General features: G+C 37.6%; 2 protein-coding genes across 5 annotated transcripts in view; both read right to left on the bottom strand.

Annotated features, from left to right (window-relative positions):
* Positions 1-1,417: 1,417 nt before the first annotated feature.
* Positions 1,418-8,372, bottom strand: clns1a (chloride channel, nucleotide-sensitive, 1A). Of its 4 annotated transcripts, XM_053500592.1 has the most exons (7): positions 7,973-8,372; positions 6,065-6,201; positions 5,814-5,942; positions 4,191-4,316; positions 3,929-4,096; positions 3,398-3,464; positions 1,418-1,661 (listed from the first exon to the last, which is right to left on the bottom strand). In XM_053500592.1, coding segments are annotated over exons 1-7 (747 nt in total). In that variant the 5' UTR covers positions 8,092-8,372; the 3' UTR covers positions 1,418-1,660. The 4 variants fall into 4 exon arrangements, with proteins under 4 accessions (XP_053356567.1, XP_053356566.1, XP_053356568.1 ...); XM_053500591.1 differs by lacking the exon at positions 1,418-1,661 and having other exon boundaries at positions 3,394-3,464; XM_053500593.1 differs by lacking the exons at positions 1,418-1,661; positions 7,973-8,372 and adding an exon at positions 7,767-7,886 and having other exon boundaries at positions 3,394-3,464.
* Positions 8,373-10,845: 2,473 nt separating this feature from the next.
* rsf1a (remodeling and spacing factor 1a) overlaps positions 10,846-17,499 on the bottom strand; it is a 14,688-nt gene continuing 8,034 nt past the window's right edge. Inside the window, exons 12-17 of the mRNA XM_053499979.1 lie at positions 16,484-16,587; positions 16,336-16,403; positions 16,059-16,248; positions 15,725-15,960; positions 13,730-13,909; positions 10,846-13,552 (exon numbers count right to left, since the gene is read on the bottom strand). Coding sequence (XP_053355954.1) covers positions 13,053-13,552; positions 13,730-13,909; positions 15,725-15,960; positions 16,059-16,248; positions 16,336-16,403; positions 16,484-16,587 — 1,278 coding nt within the window. The 3' untranslated portion in view covers positions 10,846-13,052. The remainder of the gene's footprint in view (positions 13,553-13,729; positions 13,910-15,724; positions 15,961-16,058; positions 16,249-16,335; positions 16,404-16,483; positions 16,588-17,499) is intronic.

Below are 17,499 nucleotides of genomic sequence, written 5' to 3'. Positions count from 1 at the left end.
CACATGACTTCAGATTGACCCTATTCCAAAGCAATGTGTGCAGCTAAGAAGGGAAGCACAAGAAGCGATTCATCCATCATGCATAGTGGCCAGTGTACAAGTCTCTGGAGGCAGTGTTATAATCTGGGGTTAGTTATGTTGCTCAGGTCTAGGTTCAGCATTATTATTATAAGAAAATTTTCATTTCATAGTCATCTGACAACCTGAATGTACTGACTGAACAGGTTGTTACATACTGTATATGGAGTTTTTCCTTTCCTGAAGGCACTGGTATATTCCAGGACTCAAATTATAAAAGAAAGAGTGATTCTGGAAGAATAATTTTCACATATGAACTGGCCATCACATTGTATTCTGTAATCTGGACATTATCACAAGACAAATTCTGTGCATGTGCATGCCATCCCTTAAGAAGGTGAGTTATTAAGAGACTATTTTATCCAAGTGACCGTCTACTGAGCATGATTGTGATATTACCTTGCCTGTGTTCGTAATGTAAAAAGTCAAACTGAATTATGAATTAGATTTGGGGTTTTCATACAATGTGTTTTTACTTTTTTTTTTTTAATAGTACTAAATACAAATTTCTTTTGTCCATGAGTTAATAGGATTGTCTATTACAGCTCAACAAACATATATGACATATTTGTGCATCAGTCTTTTCAGTAATAAGAAAGGTTCTTTCTGTTTGAACAGATCCCTAATGAAAGGACAAGTTATTGAGGTTGCCTCCATTTGGCTACACAGGGCTTAGACTGGGTCTACAGTCAGGTTTATGACATGTAGCATTCCACAACCAAATTAACATACAATATGCATCATTTGCAGGATTGAAAGATTGTTTCAGACTATTATGAGACCTATTATGCAAAATTCAGTTTGTCATTCTAAACATTCAGAAGGGTCTCCAGTGTGTGCAAACCAAGTACAAACTTCCTTATTTAATTCTTCTATTGGCCATGTCCTAAACAAGTCAATTAGATTTTTTCCCTACTGTGACCTCATATAAGAAGATAAAAAGCATTTGCAGATGAAGTAAACATGGGAAGTTTGGGATATGAAATAATGGATTATCTGAGAAATACTTCATCTGGAACCTTACATTTGGGGGAAATCTGAGACCCGTTTTAACTTGTTCAGGAGAATAAGGAGTAAAATACTTTTGAAAAGAGATTGCAATTTTCCCAATAATAAAAAAAAAAATTAAAAACAAACAAGCTGTATAAGTGAAGGATGAAGATTGCTGAAGAGTTACAGTTTTTCCAGACCAAATTTCACACTTACAGTCCCACGCTCAAAGAATCTGAATATAATGATTTTCTGAGCGATAAAATTGTGCTTGACATATAAAACCTATAAAAACATATAAAAGAAGATGCAGTGCAAAATAATAAAGAAATAAAGAATGCAACTAGAATTAAATTAGGCATCATTTCTACAAAAAAAAAACATTTTATTCTATAACATTGCATACAAATACGACTTACAGAAAGCACTTAATTTTGTCTGTAGGAAGAATACAAAAACGTAACACAGAAACAGACATGGTGCTGACTTCAAGAAAAGTGGTGTTGAAATCCAGCAGCTGTACTTGGAGCAGAAGTCCCGATCACTTAGATCCCTTTAAGTGCTTCAGTTAGCAGCAGTGAAGTACACTGCATCTGTAGAAAAACTAATTACAGTAAGGAACAGCAGTCTTTCCGCTGATTCTTAGTAACACAAATTGGCAATATGCTCAGAGCAGTCATCATTTTGAATGTTAACACTCTTCCCCAGTCTAACAGGTTTTCTTTTAGGGTCAATAAATCTAACAAGTTTTGAGTCCCAAATGTCAAATGTTTTCCCAGTCAAACCTTAACTACCACTACCATGTTTCACTATAAGAATAGTGCTCTCATGATAAGGAGCAGTGTTGAGTTTGCAACAAACTTAGTGCTTCATGTAAAGGCAAAAATGTTAAATTTTTGACTCATTGAAGTCAAACCTTCACCACATATACGGGGAAAGCGTTAAGGACACCTAATTACTCACAGCTATATGTGCTGACTGAACATCCCAAACATATTTCAGTATAGAATTGGTTTAAGCCACAATTTCACTGAACGTAATGTATAATCCTAAACCACCTTTCTAATAAAAGATTAACAATGCGTTACAGAACAATACAGGGTGTTTACTAAACATTCTTAAGATGTAATCTTGATTACGTAGATAAATTGTGATGGGTTAGGGTTAGGGTTGTCACACCCTAATCAACAGGACCATCACTGGGCGTTGACCTACTACTGACATCTAGTGCTTACTAATGTCAAATCTGATGCCACTAAGGCTAAACGTTTCACTTTCAGTTGCAAAAACAAACTGAGGACATCACAAACCTTTGAACATTCTGTTCACAATTTAGTGGTATTAATTGCTGTTAAAACATCCACACTTCTTGAAAGGCTTTCAGTAGGTCTGAGCAGGTCACTCGAGGTCTTCCACGCCAACCATGGTAAACCATGTGTTCATAGAGCTTGCTTTGTGCACAGACACACAGTCATACTGATTCTAATACTACAGTATCCGATGACATCCTATCCAACGGTTTGCTTTTAACTTTTGTAGGAACAGTTTTATGGTGCGCCCATATATGGGTTTGATGGTCAGATGATCTCAAACTTTTGGCCATATACTGTACTTTGTGTAAGTTCATGTCCTTTAATCCCAAGGAAAATTTTACAATTAAGCTTAATTTTACAATTCTAATAAAAAAATTAAATAAAATTTTTGTTTTTTTATTTACAATTAAACTTATCTTTAGTTTAATTTTACTCTTCCAGTGCAATATTCCTTTTATTATAGTAAAACTTTTTTATCCCATCCTATCTTTCCATTTTAGGTCGTATAAGCATTTAACCGCATTTTACAGACTGTTATATCCGAAGTATTTTCTCCCCGCTGCTATTAGACTGTACAATCAGAGCTGCTCCCAGTAAACCAGTCTCCATATTCCACACTGTTGTTTACTGTTATACAATGTTACAATATCTGAATTTTTACAATAATTACAATATCTTAAATATGACATCACAATACTATCATACAATACAGTTATAATATCTTAGATTTGGGTGCAATAGCAACTGTGCAATAACACCATTTAAAACTGCAACATTATTTATTGCAATACCGACTTTTTAAACTGTGCAATATTACCCTTGTGCAATTTGTTTAAAAGTGCAATTATTTTTCTTGTATTTATACACGGTACTGTCCCTATTTTTTTTATTTGCAGAATTTTTTCCTTCGCTGCTGTAACAAAGGAATTTCCCCGCTGTGGGATGAATAAAGGTATATCTTACCATATTTTAATACCATGTACGAGACAAAAATGTAAAATTTTAAATAAATTTACCAGTGATCAACATCAGCATCGTCAAACTGTCCAGCTACTGCAGAATTTGGGTCAACCTCCATTCCATCTGCAGAACGAACACGCAGAAAGAAATCAGAGAATATGCATCAATCATTTCTAGCCCATAGCTTAGTCATTATAAATACACCTCAGTCAAAATATCTCCAGCATCACAAAACCTAATTTTTTTTTATACAACTGTATCATTTAATCGTAATGCAATGATTCAGTGAAAAACCAATTACACAATCACAATGCACAAGGTGAATGTAACTAACATGTAAGAGAGGTTAATCCCACCCATAAACATATTTCAGTATAGCATTTGTTTAGGACACAATTCCACTGAAATATATGATCCTAAACCACCCTTCTAATAAAAGATTAACAATGGGTTACAGAACAATACAGGGTGTTTACCAAACTTTCTTAAGATGTGATCTGGATTAGATAATAAATTGTGGCTTACAGAAACAGAAAGGCTAAATGTTTCCCTTTTACTTGCAAAAACAAACTGACGACATCACAAACCTTCGAACTCAGCCTGTGGCTCGTCAGTGCGAACTCCGGCCATGTGAAACTGCTGCGTGACAGACTGAGCAAGCATGCCTTCGAGTCTCTGCAGTGTGGCCTGGCCTTCTGCAGTCAGGTGTGACAAACCCTCCTCATATGTGTAGAATGTAGGTACGTTACCCTGGCCTGGATGAGAATGGGCAAGAGCGAGCACAGCACTGAACAATCTCGACTTTGTGGCTAAAAGTTTATGACCTTTTTTTTGTAACAGATTATTTACCAGCCACCGCCTCCTCCTCTTCCTCTTCATAGTCCTCCCCTTCGAACTCCTCGTTTTCAGAGTCAGCATCCTCGGGGTCAGGGTGCAAAGCCTGGCAGTCACACATGGCTGAAAACATGGACTCCACTGCAACAAATAATAACAATAGTTCAGTTAGTGTGTAGGATTACTTGCTCAATTGGCTGAGGATGGATTTTCACCAGAAATAACCTCTATTCTCACTAAAAACTCAAACTGTCTATACAATGGATCCATGTTGTGCATATTTTAAAATAGATTTTATTATAAATAGAGATTCTTTTGTGTGGTGATTATATTATTATTAATCTTTTTTACATTTATAATAGAGATGCACCAGTTGATCAGCTAGTGACCAGAACTGGATGGTTTTCAGCTTGATCAGCCTTTGACTAAAGGAGTGAAGAACACAAAACATACATGTTGCACATTTCTGGTTATGTTTACACACAAAAGAGGACTTCTATTGCACAACTGCACTTAAAAGATGGACAAAAACACTGCTGCTCATCATTTGATTTCACACTCCATGACCACAACAAACTGCTGGGGCCTGCACAACGCACATTCCACATACTTACAGTTTATTTATACAGTTATTACCGTGTTTCTCTGCAAGCAAACCCACTCATTAAACACGCTTACACCAGCAAAACACCAAGAGTGCAAATTAGTCTTGGAAATTCTTGTGCATTAGAAGCCAAACGTGCTGTGTTAGAAGCCGTACGCTCACATGCTTGCAACTGATCAATAAGCGCTCATTGTCAAGTGAAGTTATTTGAGATGGTAAAACATTGCCGTTTCTTTATAATTCTACAGGTGATACACTTTAAACTATTCTCATATTCGGCAACCCCTGTGGTAGGAGTGAATTATTTGGCAAATCTGTTTAGAAAAATATCATCATGGTGGATGACATGACAAAAATATATGTCGCCTTTTTGTTTAATAAAATTTTAATTTAAATCTGAAATTATTATGTTTGAATTTGTTTTTTATTGTTTACATGCTGCGCTTGATTTTTAAGTAAGAAAACTTAGGCTATAAAGTACAAACTACATTTAATTACTCATGTTCATTAAGTGTAAAGCTGTGAAATTAGCTGTGAAGCTAGGGTGTAAAACTTTTGAGTTAGGACAACCTTTTAAAGGTTCACAGTCTTATAATTAAAACAAAATCAGAAGAAATTGTACAAAAAGTTTTTTTTTAATTCTTTAACACTGCTTTGTAACAATGACTATTGTTGAATTGAACTGAATATTAAATCAGGATATTTATAAAAAAATGTGATATTTACAAAACCACAATATAATTTGAATTGGCACCTACGTATTATGATAATATTCTTTCGGGAAGGTAATTGTGATTCCCATCCCTGGTGCATATAGTCTTGAGTAATGGTTTGCTGCCTTTTTGAAAAGCTTCCATTGGTTGATGCATTATAATATAATTTTATTTTAGGTAACATAAACCATTCAAGCATGTAGCATTACAGTGAGTGTGAAACCCAAAAGCCAAGCTAATAGTGCCAAAGCTGTGCATGAAAAAAAATCATTTAATTTCATTTCATTTTAATTAAATTGCCATCAAGATGCACACACTCACAAGCTGCGTTATCACTGGGCACAAATCGGATCTCTGTGATGACTTCGTCTTCGTCTTCATTGTCGTTGTCGCTCTCTTCCTCGCCTTCATTTTCTGTAGCTTTCTCCCGCATCTCAGCCTCGTTTTCGTCTATCAATACAGTCAGATTATAAAAGGTCAACATTTAATAAACTATTACTTGCATCTTTTAATCAATAATATGATTAAATGTATCTGAAAGTGTCGTGAGGTTCAGACGTTTATTTGCCTACCACTGAGTTTTTTGTTGACCATCACGTACAGATGCTCTTGTGAATAAGCGCTCAGGTCTCGGGAGATGGCGTGCAGACTAATGGTGGGATAATCCAGTGAAAAACCCATTCCTGAGCTGTCAAACCATGACAGGCACCTGACAATAAAGCAGTTTAATTATGTTTTTGTTTTTTTGCGCTACTATTAAAAGTCTCACTTCCATATATACAGTTTACAAAGTTTACATTATTAAAAGTCAGACACACTGAAATGTTCGTTAGCCAGTCAAGTCATGATGTGCTACTTCCTGCATATAACCAAACAACCCAAAAGGCTAAAAGAATGGTACACACACTTCTAGAAACCCTGGAACTGTTGTAGTAAAGCAATACAGTGAAACCTTGGATTACGAACATAATTCATTCCGGAAATTGGCTCGTATTTCAAAACACTCGTAAATCAAATAAATAATGGAAACTCAAATTATTCGTTTCACAAACCAAAGAATAAATACATAAAAATATTTATACAAAATACAAAGGAAAAAAGGAAAAAAGGAAAAAAAAAAATCCCGACAGATAAGTCTTTTCATTTTTTGCGCACAGACGGTGTGTGTGTGAAACTAAAGTAAGAGGAGAGGGGAATCAGCCCCCCCTCTCATCTTACACAATAACACTTCCTCCTCTCTTATTTGAGAGTCACACGCATTAACGGAAAGACTGTTTTATCTGAAAAATTAACAAGGAACAACGCTAACAAATCTTGCAAGAGCACACACTAAACGGAAAATAAATAAATTAACCTGCACTTTACCTTTGAAAGAATCGTGACAGAGCAGTGTTACTGTGTAGAGCAGAGAGTGTGTGTGTGTGTGCATGAGAAGGGGCACGGTATCAAATTACTCGCGAGCGCACACAACGGGATGCTGAGGGAGTGAAAGAAAATGGATCTTTAACCTCTTCAATGAGACTTTCTTTTGCTTTACACATGCGCACACATGTTATAATAAACAGTACACACGCGCTGTATGTAACACATACAAACACAAAATAAAAAATGTTTTCCGCACACACGCATGGTCACAGTGTTATAGTAAACAGTACGCGCGTCCACTGATGTTGATTATACCAGTGAGGGACGCGCACTAAGACCCAGCAGGGGAGACGATTACCCACAATTCCGCAGCGCAAGAGACATTGGCTCAGTTATGATTACATGACACTCGGTGTCAAAACAAAGCACATGCGTGATACATAATACTCGGTACTAGTTAACCAAGACTTGTTCATTTATCAAGTCAAAATTTATTTAAAAAAAATCTTTGCTCGTCTTGCGGAATATTTGCAAACCTCGTTACTCGTAATCCGAGGTTCCACTATATAACGTTATATAAGGTTGTGCTGAATAACAGCTCAGCTGTGTTGCGGCCATAGGCACAAAGTCACAGTCCTCCAGCACAACAGTACTCCCTCTCGTGTAATATTATGTAATTATGCCTTGTAAAAAAACATTAATGTACAAACATTTCACACTAATCCAGTATACATAAATGTTTAATTTATACAGAACTTTAACACAAATTAGAGTTTTGCTTAAAAACTAAAACTAACTATAAAAAGCCCTTGAGAACATTTCTAATGCTACTGAGATGTCCAAATCAAATCAAAACAAATATATGAAATAAAATATATAAATAAAACTATTTTGTTTTTTAAAACAGACCATTCAAAACAAATCGCACTCAGAACAGAACATTCGGTCAGTACATGGAGAGCCTGCGGAGGACAGTGTGGTGATAAGATCACCTAACACCCTGTGGTGTATTCACAACAACAACAACAACAACAAGAGAATATTGGCTCTCAGGCGGGAGTCGGTTCACTGAGTCGACTCGCTCGCAAACGAGTCATCTCTGCGATGTTACTTACGCTTCTGCTACATACAGCGTCCCGGTTCCGAGTGGCTTCCCGTCCAACACCGCTGTCGTCTCGGCCTGCTGATGCCGAACTCCCTCAGCAGGAGGAGGCAAACTTTTTAGCAAAACCATATTTTCATACACACGTGATGTATTTTTCTCTGCTAGCTCCACGAAAAGATGCTAGCTACAGGAGGAGCTTCTAGCCTAAAACAGCAACGGACGTATTTTAGCTAACTGTATAAACCAATGCCCAGCTCTACTTAGTTTTAGAGAATACCGTTTATAAACAAAATAATAAAAATACAGTGACCGACGGCTTAAATATGATAAACCAGTTATTTGGCTAAATCTCCACAGTCCTGTCTGTGCGTTACTTTGTCGTTTCCATGCGCGCGCCACATGAGCTCAAGGACGCGTCTCAAATCACAATCTCGCGCGCTCCTTCCAAGGGAGAGTCCTTAACTGTTTTCAGAGGTCAGCAGGTTTAAAAGAAAAAACAACAACCGTAAAATCGCCAGATGACGTCATCGTTGTCTATACCACGAATATCACGTGATTTATTTTCTTTCAGAGAAGAAATCAATATCAATAACTGAATATTATAAAATATACAATGTGGGTTAATGGTATCACTTTGTCCACTTGCACACAATACAGAAAAGAATTATTTTAAGAATGCAAACAAACAAAGTTTTTAAGATAAATATTTACATATTACAGAGTTAATATGTACATATTGGCTATTTATGTTAGCACCATCACCTTGCAGGGTCAAGGTTCGATTCCCACCTCGGGGTCTGTTTGCATGAAGTGTGAGTGTTCTCCCCGTGCTTCATAGGTTTCCTCCTACAGTCCAAAGACATGCAGATTTTGCTAAGTGGCATTCCCAAATCGCCCACAATGTGGGCATGAAAGGGAGTAAATTCGGTTGTAATCACCATTGGCCTCCATGGTCCCTAGTTGGAATACAGAGGTTCCTAGACGGATGGACGGATTGATTTTTTTCTTACTGAGTTACGTTTAAAGGTAGTATTTTTTTTTATTTCCCTTTTTTTATTAAGTAAGATTTAAACACATCAAAGGAACTGATAGTGGCCTTCAGCACAAAGCAGGAGAGGAACGTCCAGGTCCCTATTATCAACGAGACTCTAGTGGAGAGAGTGGATATCTTGCAGTACCTTGGTGTTTACCACATGCAGGACCTGTCCCCTGATATATATATATTTTTTCTTCACACGGTGGTCACGTCACAAAGGACCCGACATGGTCCTGTCACATCAGGCTATTCGGGCCCTTAACCGAAACACCACGAAGAGCTAAACAGATGGATTTGCCTTTTGTTTCCTTCACACAATAAACACTCACCCTACATTTCTACTTGGACATCATAGACAGGATGTAGCACATTACACTCTACATTGCACATTTGCATACTGCTCGTGCCATGTGTTGCACATTTCTTCTCTTCACAACGCATGTTTACACATTTAAACAGGACTAACTTGCATTTCGAAACAGGGATGATCACACTGCTACTGAAACACATCATTCATTTCATAATCCATGTTTCATTCATGCCGCTGCTTTCGTACCCACACCATATTTTTATACCTCAGTTTACAATTACATTTTGTAAATCTGTGTAATTCATATATGTTTAAATATTTTATATATAAAAAATCTATATTCCAGCCTAATTTTTTTTTGTTATTTTGATTTGTTACTTAAATTGAAAATTTTCTCATTTTTAACAGCACACTCAACTGCAATATTTTTTTTTCTTTGTAGTGAATTCTTTCTATTTTAAGTGATGTACAGCTGAACAACATTTCACTTCATATCATATGTATGGTTGTGTATAAGAAATCGAAATATGAAACTGATAAAACAGCAGGTATATTTTCATTTGAGTACATTTTCACTCCCGGGCAACACCAAGTACATAGGCTACAGAACAAGGGGTTGGTTTAGGACGCACCATGTTTTTTTTTTATGACAACAGAAGAAGAGAAAAGACTTCCTGTAGAAGACTGACAGACCCTTTACTGCCATCTTCAGCTCTAGAAGTGACATTACAAGTCAAAGGTTATAGGTGTAAACATAACTGGGAATCAAAAAAAAGCTCCAGGTTTTGCTGATGCTGTAATAAGCGCAGAGACTTTTCTCACACAGACATCCGCTTGTCACGTTTATTCAGGTTTTCGATTTGTTATGTACTGAGACTGAACATTAGAACAGTAAAATATAAGCAACACTCATTCCAGTCGAAGAACTTTACAGCAGACAAAGGCCACATTCACCGGGAACTCTAGACTTGCCTCGTGTGGTGTGTACCTGGAATGATTAGTTAGTGTCGGATTTCAAATAACCAAGTCGAGCACACAGCACAGTTTAGAACGAACGAAGGGCGAGCGAGAAGAGGGCGCTTGTTTAAAGTGCTTTCGAACGAGAGTTAAAACCGTCTAGTGCCGGGCCGGGCCGTGTGGTACACTCAAAGGTGCTTTGATAAGTGCATTCAGTTAAGAAAATTTACTTCAGCCTAAGGGCAAGTCAACAGGCACATACAATTTATACAGTATGAAAAGTAAAGTAGAGGTCAAATAGAACAAGAAACTAAAAAATAAAATGACCATGGACCGATTGAACTAACGTAGATTATCTTTTATAGATGGACTATAACCAATAAAATAAAATAAAAAATATGGGAGGGATGGAGGATTCAAAACATACACAACTTTAAATAAACAAACATCAGAAATGAGATCGAGGATAGTAATGACTACTTTCATAAAGTAGCTCAATCCTGTATCTAACTAGTTTACATAAAAGTTGCTAATTTGCTTCGACTAAATTGTGCCTTGATGTCTCGTGGCACTTTTTCTTTTCTGAAGGCAAAACACCTCAATACACCAATACGGTCAGGTTACGATCCTTGAACAAATGTATTAACGTATTAAACACAGGCTGGCATCGAGGATTGTTATTCAAGATTAGCAAAACTGTTCCGAACAGATTCCCGCAGAATCTCCTTCTCGTCATATATAAAAACCTTTTTTTTTCTTTTTTTTCTTTTTTTTAAACAGAGGATAAAACTGAAAACTTTACTAAACCACGGATTTAAAAGGTGCTAGATTACAGGCAGAAAAAAAAATACAATTAATGTACAGTGTCTCTACAGGCTGCTCTAAGCTCGTGTTAGACAGAGGACGCGTTACTGGCCTTACAAATGACAGTGCTTTACTTTCTATAGTGTACGTGGATTGCTGAGACACACACACACATCCTGATTTTCCCTGAGTCGATAAGGACCAATTTGATCGGACGATCAGGGCAAACTTGATCATAAAACATCTCCTTTAAACTTTTTTCTTCAGATAGATTTATTTGGCTTAAATGTAGTGCTTTTAAAAAAACAACAATTTATTTACACACCATAAGTATACAGATTTAGTTTGAACTAAACTCACCAGATATCAAAATAAAGCATTAGCTAGTTAACAAGTCAGCAATAGTCTGACATTTGTTATTGGGTAGTTGCCAAGATCCTAGCAAACTAACTTATTTTAGGTAAACCTGCACAGTCCTTATAAACCAGACTGAAGCGTTCACGTCGACGTCATGTTTAGGAAAGGATTTATCAAAGCTGCGGTGTCAAGATGTGGTGTTAAGACAACTTAAGTAGTTAACATCTTTACAGTACACCTATGTTTATAGTTAAAGTAGCTAGTACCAAGCTTGAGAGCCATTTCCTGCATTTGGCGATGAATGTCGGGTTGTACGACAGCACCATGACATTCCCAATTCTGATTGGTTAAAAGATGTTAATTCACATGGTCGAGCAGTAACGCTGGCTGTAATTTAAACCTCAGGTTTATGTTAATGTGCTTACTCTAATATGGTACTCTTTCTAGGGTAAAAGCTCATTCACGTGGCTTCACAACAGCAACGCTTAAGCTTTGTAACAGTCTAAGTGTTCTACCACGGGACAGTCTTCAGTGCATTGATTTTTTTTTTTTTTCTGTAACATTGTTTCAAACAGTATTTTCAGACAAAGGTAAAAGATGCAGGTGAGGGAGCGACTCCGTATAGCTGCCATAATGTAAGCGATAACAGGAACTAACTTGTTCCCTGGACAATCCATAACATAATATAACTTTTTAAAACGAAAAGTGACAGACCGCTGTGGTACAAGACGGATACAACAGGTCGACTTTTAGGCAGTAAGAGTGATAACTCTGCTTTCCTACCCAGCCGCATCACACAAACCCTGTTGTTGATTACTTCCCTAGAACAGTATTAACCAACATGTTTTTATTCTTCATTACATAACACAATCCTTTACCACATTGTTACACAAAAGCAAACTACTCATTTTTAGCTATCTTTAGATTGACTATTGATTATCAGATTTATTAGTTGTGTTGTAATAATTATGCAAAATGTCTAGGAAATGAAAGATTTAAGTCATATTGTTGAGCTGAGCTAAATGAGCCAAAATTACTATCACTAGTGGACCGGCTAGACATGGAAGACCACTATACTACCACTAGTCCTCACCCGTTCATCAGAAATAAAATCAAAACCAGATCACATCAGCTCTGGTATAATCTGATCTGGTTGGAGAATTAGTGGAATTTAAGTTTTTAAATCTTCTTAAAAAAGGGAACTTTAGTGTCTTGAGTCTATATTCATTTAGAATATATATTTATACATCGATTTAGTTTCATACATTTCCAGCTCTGGAAATCCCCCAGATGTTTCATTCTCTTGGTGATTATAATCATTAGCCAGGTCCACCAACAAGCTAGCTAACCTTAGAGGAACTAGTGTGGCCATGCATGTCATATGATCAAGTTTGCGACTGGTTGATCAAATGTAACTTCAAACTTTAAAACCTTTCACTCATAAAAATCAGGATGTGCACCAAGACCCTGCTCTAGAGCTGACACGTGTGTGACGTGAGTAACTAAAATGTGTTCCGACATCACGTAAAAATTCCTCTGGAAGCTTGAATTGGTCCAGTACACTCAAAAACACTCAAAAACAAAAAAAGGCAATGAGAAAATAATATAGGAATTTTCTTCAGCACATCACGATAACTGTTCGCTGTCAAAAACAAAGTTAACAAAGTCTGTATCAGCGGTGAGGTCATCTTCCTCGTCCTCCTCTTCCTCCTCCTCCTCATCTTCATCCTGAGCTGAAGATCTCGGAGGAAGCAGGCCGTTGTGCTTCAGCATCGAGTCCTTCGAGCCTCTAGTGTGTGCCTTCACACTCAGCTCCCTGCAGTCTGTAACTCCGCTGGCCTGCTTTCCAGCCGTCTTCCTCACTGGTCTTTTCTCTACCCCATCCTCTTCATCGTCGTCTGATTCGATTCGGTTCAGGCTTTTACGGAGTGGCCTTTTTTCCTCATCGGATGCACCTTCGTCTTCCGATTCCTCCTCTTCCTCGCTTGTACTTCTTGCTGGTTTTAGTTTGAGCTGTTTGTGCCTCTGTTTTGAGTCTTCCCTTGTAGACTGTCTCTTCCTACCTCGGTGTCTGATCTTCAAGGAAGACTCCTCCTCGGGCTCAGAATCCTTAGAAATCACAGATGCTGAAATAAAATTTACATCAATTAGTATAATATAATAACATTAAAAACTTTATTAGTGCTGGCTGTAATTCAGATCACAGGACCTAGAGAAACGTATAGCTACCCATTTACAGAGTCTCCTTGCTAAAGAGAGGACAATAGAGGTTGAGAAAGGGAAGAGAAAAAAAAAAACCTCACTGTTAGAGCTGGAGATCCGGCGGCGCCGCGTTGCTTGGTTAGCTTTCCGTTCTGAGGTTTTCTGCGACCCTTCAGACTCGGATGTCTCGCAATAGTTGATCTGGGCTTTCTGACTGCGTCGTGACCGCCTTCTGCTCAGATTAACATCGCTGTCACTGACCTCACTGGAGCCCTCTGTTTCTAAAGCAGGGAAAAATGTTCAATGTTTAGTTACAATTAATTAATTAAAAATATTGTAGCAACCAAAAGTTTGGACATCATAATGATTAATGATCATTTTATTGTACATTAATACTGAAGACTTCCAAACTATCAAAGAGTTATGTGGTAGACAAAAAAAAAAGGGTTAAACAACCCAAAACATCTTTTGTATTTTTGATTTTCCATAATAGCTACATTTAGCTTTGATGACAGCTTGGCACATTTATGGCATTCTCTCATCAGGTTCATGAGGTTGTCACCTGGAGATTCACAGGGGTGCCTTGTCAAGAGCTAGTGTCTCCCATCATAAAATAGATTCGTTTAAGTGTTGTATAAGCACTAATAGGGCTATTGACTCTCCCTTCATCTGCACAAGACAACTGATGGTCTAAAGCATATTTAGATAGCAAGAAAAGACGGTCCATCATTACTTTAAAAAAACGTTCAAGTTCGGTCAATCCCAAAAAAAAAATCTTATGATATTTGAATGTATGCCAAATGCAATCACCAAAACTATCAAATGCTATGATGTAACATAACATCCTCAGGACCTTCTTATTAAAGTAAGACCGAGAGCTACCTCTGCTGCAGAAAATTTTATAAGTTTATTAGAATGACCATCCTCAAAAACCACCGATTTACAGCACCTCAGAGCAGAGCGCACATAAATGCTTCAGGGAGTTCCAGTGGCAGATAGATTTAAACATCCACTGTTTAGAGGAGACTGGGTTAGTCAGGCCTTAATGAACAAACTGGCAAAGAAACTAACTCTTCAAAAAAAAAAAACAACAAGCAAAAGAGACTTTGCTGGCAACACTGTTAGTGACTGGGTTAAAATTGAGGGCATTGCAACGACATACCACGTCTGGTTTAGACTTGATAGGACCATTATTTTTTTTCCAAGCACATCTCTAGATTATATAAGATGTTAGAGTTATTTGTCAAAGAAGGAGAGAGTGATGGTGTGCTGCATCATATGACTTGGACCCCACAATCACTCAATCTAAATCTATCTCGATATCTCTAAAGAGAGAGAGAGTCAAAGAGTTTGTCAAATCCCTTGGATAAAAGCTCAAAGTATTTCATTTCAAATTCTATCTCATGGTGTACAGAGGCTGAATGCAAAAAACACAAAACAAAAAAAAAACAATGAATATATAAATAAAAACAAAAAAATAAATGGTTGCAAAATTGACCCTACCATATATACTGTATATACACTAATGTACAATCTTGATTACAGGTTTTTGAAAAGATTATTAAAACAAATTTAAATAAACCTAATTAATAAAAAAAATTCCACAGCACTAATTAAAACTAGACTGTATTTAGTCGGACCACAGAGCAACACCAGCAACAACTGCAGCAAATACATGCACCAACACAACCCTATGTACAATGCAATATCATCCTGAGGTTTGGTTAAATTTTTCTGGGTTCTCCGGTTTCCTCCCATACACATAACATTGGACGCCAAATTTCGACTAGGTAAGTAGAAGTCTAAGTATTACGATAAGTGTGATAAGATAAGTGTGTACACAAGGTACATGGATTGGTGACCCATATACGATGCATCTCCAGGATCCATTACAACCCTGACCGGGTTTAAAGCTTACTAAAGATGAACGAATAAAAGCTAATGTATGTTGATGGCTGAGACACTTATTTGTCTTGTAACAAAGCAACAAGGCAATAGTTTAAAGTGACTATGATGCGTAAATTACCAGGTCAGAGACTTCCTACATCAAGTTGGTGCAAAGCATTATAACAGTGAAAATAATTGAGACTACGAACCTATCTCTTCCTCCTCCTCTTCTTCTTCTTCCTCTGAAGAGCCTCGGTGGCGTCGAGCTGATCTGCGCGTCCTCTTCTTGCTTCTCTGGGCGCGGCCGTTCTTGGCTGTTCTCCTGGTTGGAGGCAGACGGTCTACACTGCTGGAGACACTGCCTCTCTCGCTCCCATCCCAGGACGCAGCGTCAGCATCGCTCGCTCCATCGTCCCCGGACACTACAAAATCCTCCTCCTCCATACTGGGCTCGAAGAAGGGGATGAAAGGAATAGGATAAAAAGACGTGATTATTGAGCTCTGTGGGGGGAGTAAATAAGCAAAAAAAATTAAAATCCTCACCTGTCACTGATCTGAAACTCGTCCTCGCTCTCCTCCTCATCCAGCGTGCTTTCGCTGTCTAAATCGTTAAGTCTCCGGCGACGCTTCCTTTTCCGCGGAGCAGCGGTTTTCACAGGCTGTCGGATCTCTTTGGCTTCCTCTTTCTCGTCTTGCTCTGCGATAGCAGCCATGTCCTTTTCCAGATTCACATCTATAAAAAGAAAAAAAAATTACAAAAACTTATTTCAAAAATAACAGACAAACTTACATTCTTCCATCAGCTCGTGCATTTCCTCACCTCCTTCATCTGAATTCTGTACGTCTTCCTCTATCGCTTCGTCGATCGCTTCGTCAAAGTCGTCAAACCTGGTAGTTCAATAAATAAATAAATGAAAATACAGTAGGAGATACTGTCAGGTTTGAATTCTACGAGATGTCAAAATCACCTGTAACTGATGGACTTTCTTTTTCGTGTTGATCTCCTCTCCAAGTTCTTACACTTCTTTGCACCTTTTTTCTTCTCCTGTTTTCCATCCTCTGCATCACCGTCCTGTGTGTAAGAACAGGAAATGGATTATGAATCTGGCTGGTCAGACTTATTTTTATTCATACAAAGGAATCCATGGTTAAACTGATGACAGAGGAGGACCCATCAGAAATCGCAGCATAGCAGAGACGGAAGCTACGGTGGACTTTATTTTAAATATGTTTTTGGGCCTCCGAGTGGTGCAATGGTAAAGTGCTCGCCCTATTATCCGGAGATCGCTGGTTCGATCCCTGGGCGATGCTTTTACTTCTCACAGCCGGAGGTCTAGAAAGAGCTGATTGGCCGAGCTCTCTTAGAGGGGAGGGATGAGAGGTACTTCGTGCTCCCACATTAATCACAGCTCTACAGTCAATCAGGAGCGTCCAAAAAGGTGGAAATGCCAGCACTGCCAGTTCCTCAACCTCGGCTTCATTACTCGAGTTTATAATTGCACATATAGCGTGCATAATGAAATATATTCAGCAAGAGAGAGAGAGAACACCGTCGTATAACTAAAAAACTGAAAAAGGTCGGTCCTGAAGACTTTTTCATGGTTGAGAGTTTTTTTTTTTTCATTCATTAAAATTGAGTTATGACTATTTTAAACACACGAGCACTGGCCAGATAAGTCTCTGTGATTTATCTGTTACTATAAAAACAATTAAGTATCAAGTATCTGAAATTTCCTATGGATTCAATAAAGTGCCTATCTTTTTATGTTTCTATCTATCTATCTATCTATCTAGAGTAAACCTGTGATATGAATTACAGTACAACAGCGCTACTGTTAACAACATCTGATCAATCAGAAGTAAGGATGCAACTAAAAAATAATGTTTTTTTAGTCTTATTATTAAAAATATTTGATGTTACTTGATTTCTTACAGTACATTCACTCCAACAGTGTATTATATAAACACGAGGGTGAGTCAAAAA

The sequence above is a fragment of the Clarias gariepinus genome, chromosome 7 (genome assembly GCF_024256425.1).
Source record: "Clarias gariepinus isolate MV-2021 ecotype Netherlands chromosome 7, CGAR_prim_01v2, whole genome shotgun sequence".
NCBI classification, from domain to species: Eukaryota; Metazoa; Chordata; class Actinopteri; order Siluriformes; family Clariidae; genus Clarias; species Clarias gariepinus.
The sequence above is the reverse complement of the archived record's forward strand: the minus strand, read 5'-3'. Positions and strand labels throughout refer to the sequence as shown.

Coding starts and splice junctions, on each gene's coding strand:
- clns1a (XM_053500591.1), bottom strand. CDS start 8,091: ATGGTTTTGCTAAAAAGTTTGCCTCCTCCTGCTGAGGGAGTTCGGCAT. Junction 6,202..7,972: donor ACGCTGTATGTAGCAGAAGC/GTAAGTAACATC, acceptor CTTTATTGTCAG/GTGCCTGTCATGGTTTGACA. Junction 3,465..3,928: donor GCCACAGGCTGAGTTCGAAG/GTTTGTGATGTC, acceptor TTCGTTCTGCAG/ATGGAATGGAGGTTGACCCA.